The sequence below is a fragment of the Xyrauchen texanus genome, chromosome 47 (genome assembly GCF_025860055.1).
Source record: "Xyrauchen texanus isolate HMW12.3.18 chromosome 47, RBS_HiC_50CHRs, whole genome shotgun sequence".
In the NCBI taxonomy this organism is placed as follows: domain Eukaryota; kingdom Metazoa; phylum Chordata; class Actinopteri; order Cypriniformes; family Catostomidae; genus Xyrauchen; species Xyrauchen texanus.
In genome coordinates, this window is record NC_068322.1 from 4,536,105 (window position 1) to 4,546,575 (window position 10,471).

The 10,471-nt window shown below is 37.5% G+C and overlaps 3 protein-coding genes across 3 annotated transcripts in view; 2 read left to right on the top strand and 1 right to left on the bottom strand.

Annotated features, from left to right (window-relative positions):
• The first annotated feature begins 1,064 nt into the window (after window positions 1–1,064).
• LOC127639261 (bcl-2-like protein 13) lies at window positions 1,065–4,309 on the top strand. Its single transcript, XM_052121178.1, has 2 exons — window positions 1,065–1,103; window positions 3,249–4,309. Exon 2 carries the CDS (start codon window positions 3,447–3,449, stop codon window positions 4,134–4,136), a length of 690 nt encoding a protein of 229 aa, XP_051977138.1. The 5' UTR covers window positions 1,065–1,103; window positions 3,249–3,446; the 3' UTR covers window positions 4,137–4,309.
• A 654-nt stretch (window positions 4,310–4,963) lies between these two features.
• Window positions 4,964–6,646, top strand: ccdc167 (coiled-coil domain containing 167). The gene is made up of 4 exons (XM_052121112.1): window positions 4,964–5,098; window positions 5,403–5,497; window positions 5,681–5,733; window positions 5,927–6,646. The coding sequence occupies exons 1-4, from the start codon at window positions 5,048–5,050 to the stop codon at window positions 6,028–6,030; spliced, it is 303 nt and encodes a 100-aa protein (XP_051977072.1). The 5' UTR covers window positions 4,964–5,047; the 3' UTR covers window positions 6,031–6,646.
• Window positions 6,647–7,458: 812 nt separating this feature from the next.
• LOC127639209 (clathrin coat assembly protein AP180-like) overlaps window positions 7,459–10,471 on the bottom strand; it is a 23,261-nt gene continuing 20,248 nt past the window's right edge. Inside the window, exons 21-23 of the mRNA XM_052121113.1 lie at window positions 10,112–10,216; window positions 7,897–7,996; window positions 7,459–7,607 (exon numbers count right to left, since the gene is read on the bottom strand). Of these exons, the coding sequence (XP_051977073.1) occupies window positions 7,910–7,996; window positions 10,112–10,216 (192 nt within the window). The 3' untranslated portion in view covers window positions 7,459–7,607; window positions 7,897–7,909. The remainder of the gene's footprint in view (window positions 7,608–7,896; window positions 7,997–10,111; window positions 10,217–10,471) is intronic.

Sequence of the window (10,471 nt, forward strand, 5' to 3'; positions counted from 1 at the left end):
ATAATTTGTTTTATACAATGCAATGCATTCCTTTTAAGTGTTACTTATGTGTCCAAATACATTTGGGACCGCTGTAGAATAAATCGAGAAAACACAGACAATAGCATTGGCCTAAATCACTGTTTGAAACGAAATAACCCATTTTTAAGACTTAAAAACATACAAAAAATAACAATAATCTTAATATTGTATTTAATATGCCTTTGGATTCTCCACAACAATAAATTAACAAATAAGTATGAAAAAATAATTGTTTTTCCTAACTTGTTTACTTTTATATTTATGCAAGGTCAGGGAGTTTTGGGTGGTCACTGGGGTGTTTTTGGGCATTACTGCTGTAAATGGTTGCTTATTGGCCAATGTCAAAAGATACCATCCCCAAGTCTCTATAAATATCCTGATTTCTAGATATGTGTGGGGACCTGTTCTATGGAAGTCTATAGAATTTTGGCAGGTTAAAGTTTTTTATTATAAAATAAACATATTTTTAAATATAATACACAATTCTGTATTTGTTTCAAACAGATACAATGTGTAAGTAATCCAATAATCAGTTTTATTTGACTCAAAATGCAGGGTTTACTAAAAATCTACTGACAAAAGAAAAGTACCACTACTGAAATACAGGTGGAGCTCTTTATAGATGGTGCTACTATGCTAACATAAAGCTTGTGTCTGGTGTAACAAAAAAGAAGAAGAAAAAAATTAAATAGAAATCCTATGTGTCAGTGTTAATAATCAAAAGGGAGGTGTTCTGTATACTGTTTTTACTCTATCTGGTTTTTAACCCAAATAGGAGGGTTGTTAAAATTTGCTCACAAAACAGAATGGTTAAACAAGTGAAGACATGGCTAGAAAGCATTCAAAGGAAACAACAAACCAATGTCCTATAAAGCAGATGAATGTATCAAGATTCTGAACTTAGAACAAAGCAAAGCTGCAAAGACTAAGGGGAGTTATTCTACTTTGTCATGAGCTGGACAGATCCAATGGACTGAGGGGTTGGGCTGTGGGGGACAGAGAAGGGAGGGGCCCATCCTGTGTATTTACTCAAGGCTCCAGTCCTGCTTTCATTTGCTGACTAAACCCAGTGCACAAACAAGGTGAGATCTGTTTTCAATAGCTGCTCTTACAGAATGCCATATTAATTTAATCTTCTGGTTCAGGCATGTAGGTTTTAAGACAGTGTTTATATTGTAGTCTATTGTCTCTAACAGCAGACTATAGGACAAAGACACATTAACTGTCTCCCAATTGCCAATTACTGTCTCACAAAAATGGGCATATTTTTGTTGACCACTGAAAATGGTACAGTGTATTGTATCTGATTCCAAGCCTATAGTGTTAGTGCAGTCATATGAGAATTTGGACAGTTAATTTTCTATTTATTAAGTGCTAGATGTGTGCTATTAGGTATTCAGCATTTTTTAACACTATCATGGCTGAACATGTAGCATCGTTTTGTTTGTTACTTGCCACAGGGTTTAAAGTTAACTAGATTAGCTTAGCCAGGAAAAATGGTTTATGCTGTATCACAACAATCCTCCGTTGTCTTAGCATTATACACATTATCGTCACTATGCTGTTACAGTGGACATACAGAATGTAGAATTACTTATTCAGCCATATGATCTGAATATTTCTACTGGCTAAATATTTCTAACAGGTCTTTTGCCATTTAAAGCTCTCCCTCTAAGTGTATGCAGAATAAGTAACCTGTGCTATTATATTCTGTTAGTCACTTTTTCCACTGATTCACATTCAGCAGTCAGTTCTGCCTTTAACAGAGGTCAGAGTTAAAATGCTATCCCATGTATGTCTTGCAAATCTGATCCCTTTAAGCACTTTGACCTTTGATCTTGGTGATGGGCTTTAGTCTACTATCTATTCACAATCTGATTGTTGACACTGCACATGCTTTCACTGTGACGCTATGTTTCACATCCTACAACAGAGTCCAAAACAAAACTAAGAAAAGCTCTAACTTGTACAAGCACCACTGTGTCCATCGCTTTCATTCTGTTTTTTGGGAGATGTGATTGGAAACCAAACTGTATTATGCTGTTCATGCACCCATGATCTCATGAAAACAGTAAGTGTAGATTTGTTCATTCTGTAGAAGTGCTACGTGAAGTTAATCATGCTCCTCTGTCATGTGAAATATCTGACATTCTCTGTTCATGGGAACAGATGGAGACATATATATATATATATATATATATATGTACTGTGTATAGGTTGCACACTCAGATATGTGTGTACAGGCCTATACATAGATCAGAGTGTGGAGACAGATGAGATTGTTTGAAACACACATTTGTTAAACACCAAAAAAATACATAAATAATGAAAAAAAGCAACTGTCTGATTTTAAAGTATAAAATACCACCCGTTTTCAAAGACCAACAATTTCTTAATGACAACTTATTACACGGCTCTCTGGAATACTCAATTCTGATTGGTCAATGGCACCATCTAGTGGTCTAATATATTTCTCTGTAACAACCGTAAATCCACGTATCAGACCGATCATCCGGGTACTGCCAGCCATCTCTTCTGCTTCTCACTGTGTGATCTCTACAAGTAAGCTAATAAAATAATTTAAACTCTGCAGCAGCGGGGGTGCTTGACCACGCCCCCGCTGCCACAAACTCAAATCAATGTTTTATGTCCATTTTATTTGTGGCTGAAAAAGCACGTTTGTGCTCTGTGGAGCCAGATGGCTGGAGGGGAGGAGTTGAAAAATAAGATGGCTTTATGATGTCAGACGAGAAGGAATATTGTTTCAGAGGCAGAGCAAGTTATTGGGGCAGCTGTGGCTCAGGTGGTAGAGTGGGTCAGCTGCCAATCGCAGGGTTGGTGGTTTGATTCCTGGCCCACATGACTCCACATGCCGAAGTGTCCTTGGGCAAGACATTGAACCCCCAGTTGCTCCCAATGACAGGCTAGCGCCTCGCATGGTAGCTCTGCTATCATTGGTGTATGAGTGTGAGTGTCAATGTGTGGGTGAGTGGGACATAGTGTAAGGCTCTTTGGTAACCTCTAAGGTTAAAAAAAGCACTATATAAGTGCAGACCATTTACCATGTTGCATTTTGATAAACTGAAGGATTGTGTGTATTAAAATGTAAATTAAGTCAATTTTGATTTCAAATTGACTTTCCAAATTTCCACAATGTTCTTTTGATACATCCACATTGATTTAACAGGCCATTGAATGTATTTCCTCTTTGTATCTCTCATCTTTAGGACTCACTAAAGAGTGAAAACCTGTGGACACTATTCAGAATTTCAGAGCGTATAAAAAAATCTTCCACCCTGTCTGGGGACAAGCAGTTTGTGGGGCCAAACCCTCCCCAGGATCTAAACCCAAACCTGGAAGAGAGTATTGAGCCCATCCAATGGCAGACTGATAGTCTGGCTGAGTCCTGGGCATCTGTTGGTGACATGGAGCCTGAGGTTCAAAGTCTAGAAACCAGTGAGATGGTCATGGTTGCAGAGGACCAAAGTGAGAACCACTCCTCCAGCTCTGATATCATCCACCTAGAGGCAGAGCTTCATGAGAGGGTGGAGTCAGATGAAGAGGAGGAGGCAGATCTTCAAAGCAGCATGCTGAGTATGCTTGTCAGCGATAGGGAGCTGGCGGATATGAGGGCAGAGATGGATGTCATGTCTTCTGCAGATCATGATTTGAGGCCTCCAGAGACTGTGGAGCTTCTAATGTCTGTGGAGGAGCCCAGAGTGGAGGAGATCGAGATGGAGGAGGCTTCTTCTCAGCCAATTTTTCCTCACACCTCTCTTCTGCCTGAGCCATCAGATTTCACCCTCGCCTCCATCCCCATTCCTGAAATCATCGCACAGGTCTTAGATCACCCTCCATCTCCACAAGAACTTCCTCAAACTCATGCAACTACATTTACAACCTCAGACGAAGTTCGGATCTCTGAATCTGGTTCTACTAATGCATCTGTATCTCAAGGCCACACAAGATCGTCTACCCAGGAAGTGGTTTCAAAGGCAGAGCCTGAGCCAGCGACCTCTGGCACTTCACCTTTCGAACTCCCTGTGTTGCTCGTTGGTGGTGCCACTCTGGTGGCAGTAGTGGGAGTACTTACATATGCATTGAGTAGAAAGTAGCAGGACTGTATTTGTCTTTGATCTCAACAATTAAAAAAAGTTGTCTTTTGGGGTACTTGGTTTAACCTCAATGTAACACCCCCCATCCCGCACACATGCTTTCTGCTACTGATTAAAAATAAACTAAAAAGCAATCATATTTCAAATGTTGTCATAGAATATTATATAGTCTCTATAAAAAATACAAAAGGTTCAACATTGTTCTAAAAATATTCCTACATAGGTTGATTTACAATAATACAATAATTAAATATTAATAATTAAATAATTTACCATTTAACAACGTATATGATGGAAGCCCATTTCCAGATAAAAAAAGTAATTATTATGATGTCATAATTACAAGACTAAAAAGGTCACAATTTTTAGATAAAAAGGTAGAAATTATGAGATAAAATTATGATTCATTACATCATTTTTCATTTTTATCTCATAATTGTAACTTAGTATTTAATTGTTATGACTTTTTATCTCATAATTACGAATTTTTTATGTCATTAATATTAACTTTTTATCTCTTAATTTTGACTTACCAAATCATGATTTTTTTTATGTGGCTGAAATGGGCTTCCGTAGTATGAATTATCAATACTGACAACAATTTTTATATAAATATAAATATATATCGTGCAAAATGATGAGCTAAAAAGGTAATAACTATGACATTATATATATATATATATATATATATATATATATATATATATATATATATATATATATATATATATTTAATTATTATTATTATTATTTTTAATGACACCTCCTAGACAGCAGATGGCAGTATGTCTCTCTTCAAAGGGTGTGAACCACTTTTTACCAAGAAAAAGGGAATGAATGAACGAATCGTATGCGGAAGTTTTTTGGTATTCGATGATTTCTCATTACCAAGCGCCTAAGATCTTCCAAAAATGACTAAATCAAAGACGGCAAAGAAAGAGAAGATGAGTGTGGCAAGTGAGGTAAATGTGATATTAGTATATTTGCACCTTCATGTCATACTATGATGCGTATGAACCAACTGACTGCTGTTACAAGGCAGTAGTCATATATTAAATAATGAATTAATAATATTTAAAATATAAAGAGTGAAGTACTTCATAATTAAATGTTTAGTATCTTCTCTAAATATTTGAATAGTTTCGTAGAAATTCTTCATCTTCTGTAACGTAGAACCCAAAGGGCTCAATTCCACCAGGTCCTATGAGAACGCATGCTGCTGTTTTATATTATATGCTGAAATACTATGCCAATTTTTTGGTCCAGATTGACCGCATGGAGGAGCGCAAATTACACTGTAAAAACAACCTGGAGAGGGCGGAGTTTAGACAGAGAAAAGAGCAACTCTCAGACCACGACAGGTGAGAATACTGATGACGTCATATTATAATTATATGACGTAATGATGACGACACCTGGGCATTGCAGTGATTCAATTATAAGCCATTTTCGCTGCAAAATCTACTCTAGAAACATAAAACAAGTGCATATCACAGTGATGGAAAATATAATTTGTCCTAAGAGTTTTCATGTGCTGCTGACAGACAGGCCCTGGAAGATGAAATGACCATAATGAATGAAAGAATACAGAAATACGGTGAGTCAATCTGACATCTATTACAGAATACCCAATGTATATTTTAAATTAACTTATTTTCCAAAATACAGTTCTTGACCTATTTTAAATTCAGTTATATTGCTATGAATTGTACTAGAATAACCCCTAACCCTAAATTTGAACTCGATCGTAATGAAGTAGCTGTAGTGATTTTCATGTTTAATTTTTTTAGAAGACGACTTGCAGATGCTGAGAGGAGAGAACAGGAGGAACATGATGCTGTCCGTTGCTCTGTTAGCCATCAGCGCTCTTTTCTACTACACATTCATACACTAAAGAGAATTATTCTACTAAATATATTGACTGAGAATGAACTATGGGGGTTTGAAATCCAGTCGAAACCATAATCACCCACTTGCCATTCTCTAGCTGGCAACATTGGTTCAGAGGTTGTGTCAGTGTCACTTTATCCATGAATACAACATGCCATATTCAGCTTGGCTATGATGTGGATTGCTTGAATACTGCTGTCTTTGTGCTGTGAAGCAACATATGCTTGTATCATCCATAAGAGAGAGTGACAGATCAGGATGTTTTATGCATTTGCCAACAATCTTTACGAAGATGTGTTTGAAAGTTCCTGTAACTACTACATGCAGGTCAAAATACAGTATATTACATATATGTCATCATTGCATTGCCAAAGTGAACGTGTAAAGCTAAATTTATGTGAATTATCACACTGAATGTATGACACTTTCCCCAAAGATTACTCACTGACTTCTCTGTCCAGCTCACTGTTTATTGCATTTCAACAGGACTAACATGCACAAGATTGGGGTGGAACAGCGGGTGTAATTCCATCAAAAAAGAAAAAAAAAACAATTATCAACCAAATGTTCAGATTAAATAATAAAAAAACAACCATTAATAAAATGCAATAATGTTCCAACAGGCTCCTGTTTGTCCCTTTGATATCCTTAATGCTTGCATTAAACAGAATTGGTACACTTTTTCAGTACAGACAATTGCAATGCAACAGCACACAACACATCATGTTATATTCAGTCCTATTGTAAAACCGATGTTCAAGATGTACCATGAACTACTGGGTTGAACCTGCTGAGTGTCACACTGGACTATTGGCTCAGAGAGTGCCTATATTCCTTGTGCTGTACACTGATATCTTATTTTTTACATTTGTATTATTATTACAAATGGGATAACAAGCTAGCCATGTAGTATGCAAAGTAAACTTGAGACGTAACTAAAATATATTCAACTTTTTATCTCAAAATAAAGACTTAAGGATATTCAAAACAATCCGTAATTTAAAATATTGTAAAATGCATATGTATTTTCATTTAATAGTCACATGTTGCATGTAACTCACAATCAATAGAATGAAAAACAAATGAAATAAGGGCATTGATAAAAACAAAAACATTGCATGAGACACCAGCTTCACTTGCAATACATTGAAAATTGTTCAGGTGCGACCGCAGTTCTATAGTCAATATATGACTAATACTTAAGTGATGATGATGACACAGATCGGCCCAGAGATATTTACCACAACAAAAAAAACATTTTCCACAGAAAACGTCACAATTTTGATTGAATTTTCCATGGAATGCGAGCCAGGAAAAATGAATGCACAGCTATCATTAAGAGACCTGCCGTTACTCTTCTTGTTTCATTGTATTTTTTAAATATATAGATCTGAAGTAACAGAGAACATTGAAATAAAAACACACATACACACATGTACTTAGTCACTTTCACGGTTTATGCTACAACAGACAGAGGGAAAAAGTGAGAGAGAGAAAGAGGGACTCGGGGCCCTGAATCTGATGAATGGAAGAGAGAGTATGCACTTCGTTTTCATCAGGGCCGCACATTAATTGTGACAACTGCAAGAGAAAAAAAAAAGAAAAGAGTTATTAAATTTCTAGGCACGTCACACGTAAACTAAAATCGCATTATGATAGGGGAAAATACAGTGACTAATGGCACAATACTTGCACTATTTTTGCATAGTTTGCAAACGTGCAGTATACAACAGAGCACGCTGCACTGGGTACTGTATCTCACAATGCACAGCGCTCGAACCGACCTTCTATTTCCAGTGTGATATTTGAATGTATGGTTAAATTGCAACACAGAAAACAGCGCATGTGCTGTAGCAGCAGTTAAACTTACACCGGCTGCTCATTTACATAAAATCTTTAATATTGAGGTCAGCAAGAGGATCTTTAGAAGGAGGAGGCTTCCTGGGACTCTGAGCCATTCCTGGAGACATCTGTGGAGGAGAAACACACAAGCAAGGACTGATAACTAACAGTGCAAATGCAGCTTTATAGTTAAGTGCATCACGCATCTTGCGTCAGTGGAATCCATGAAGTGAAGCGTCAGCGTTGCCCATGGCAAACTGCAAATAAACTGCAAATATTTAAGACCCCATTGCTGCTGACCTTTCGAAGCATCAGCCAATGATTACCAGGTAGTTTCTTACACAGTCTGTCTTTACAAAGATGTTATTGCATCCGAGCATCCAGAGACAAATTTGAATTCACCAAGACATCATAAGACCTCAATGTAAACAAGTCCTCTTACTACTTTCTGCAATGAATATATCACAGCAATTACCAAGAATTTTCTCTGCTAAGTCGAAATACATGTTTTCCATGTTTACTGTGCACACCTCCTGCTTTCTTGCCAGGCAAGCTTGGCAAATCGCCCCTCCATGACGTTATCTGCAATGTTTTGTGTTGAGTGTGCGTAGAAGCTCTGATGCAAATAAAGTGAAAGTCGCTTTAAAGGGATAGTTACCAAAAATGAAAATTATTTCATTATTTACTCACCCTCATGCAATCTGACATTCTTTCTACTGCAGAACACAAACGAAGATTTTTAGAAGAATGTCTCAGCTCTGTTGGTCCATAAAATGTAAGCTCATAAAGGCAGCATAAAAGCAATTCATTAGACTCCAGTGGTTAAATCCATGTCTTCTAAAGCAATATGAGCGTGGGTGAGAAGGAGATCAATATTTAAGTCCTATGTTTACTATAAATCCATCAAACAGCCTTCCTATGCACATTCACGAGAGATCTTCTTCTGTTTTTTGCTGATTCACATTCTTCATGCATATTACCACCTAGTGGTCTGTTGTGCAAATATGATTTATTTATCCTTTTCCTTTGCTTTAATACCTCCCTTTTTTATTTCTCCTTCCTGCCCAGAAGGTGGCGATATGCACGAATAATGCAAACCGCGAAAAAAACAGAAAAAAAGAACTCGGTCCTCTTGTGAACGCGCAAAGGAGGGCTGGGGAAAGTGTACATTTATAGTAAAAAAGGACTTAAGAGTCGTATGGGTTACTTTTAAGATGCCTTATGTGCTTTTTGGAGCTTCAAAGTTTTGGACCCTGTTGACTTGCATTGTATGGACCTACAGAGCTGAAATATTCTTCTATAAATCTTTGTTTGATTTCCACAGAAGCAAGAAAGCCCTACACATCTGGGATGGCATGAGGGTGAGTAAATGATAAAATAATTTTCATTTTTGGGTGAATGTAACATAGTTCAATGGAAAGGAGGAGGCGAGAACTGGCTTGACTATATAAATAATATTTTAATTATAAACTTAACCACAAAGACAAACACAAAGGTGTCAGACAGCTGTCCGTAAATCTCTCTCTCTCTCTCTGTTACACTGCAGATTCCAGTCGGCCTTTATCCCTCTCTAAGGCTTGATTAGCCTGATTAGGGGCCGGGTGTGTGGGATCACGACCCACCCCCGCCCTCCGCCCTGCTTAAAGCTATCCCTTTAAGCCACTTTCACTGCAGAAAGTAACAAGCGGACTTAATTACTTTAAGGACCAAGGATGTTCTTGGTGAACTCATATTAGATAAAGAACTGAGATCTTTGGATGCTCAGAAACATTAAGGTAAATATTTTTAATAAAAAGAAATGATACAACTAACACATTTCTGCTTAAATTTAGACAGTTTTTAAATATTACTTCTTGCTTTGTACTATAAAAGACAACAGTGAGGTAAAAACATATTTGAAAATGACTACGGTGTTTAGTTGGATCTGTCATTGCAAAGATAGACTGGACATATATACAAAATGCTTAGCAAGGTCAGCGGTAACAGGGTCAAAATGAACATTTTTGGACTTTGTTTGGTGCCGGGGGCAATGCTCTGACACTTCACTCCATAGAGTTCAATGTTTTCAGCAATGCTGACATGAGTCATGTGGAAGCCCTTGTGAGTGAATGAAACAAAAATCTCATTTTCTTTCCACAAAATATAATTTTTAAAAAATATATTTTTTATTTTAGGGTAAAATACAGCCTGGATTCAACTGCATGTACATTTCTTGACTTCACGCATGTGTGTGTGTTTAATACCGGTTGTCCAGGTCCTCCTGTGGTTGGAAACTGTGGCCTCATAATTGGCTGTTGGCCAGCCATCATCGGTGAGCCGGGCATCATGGGAGCAGCTCCTGCTCCAGGCTGTGAGTGCAGGACATAGAGTAAGACAAACACATACGCCTACACACACATATAAACATAAACACACACTCTTACCATGCCAAACGGTTTTGGGGATCCCATGATAGGAGAGACCCCGAGAGGGGAAGTCTAATCATGTGGGAGGGATGAGGGGGGCAAGATGTTAGGACAGAACAACAGTAACAGCACAACACCTGACAATAGGGCTCTACCACAGACAAACACGTAACCACACACATACACACAGAGGGATGC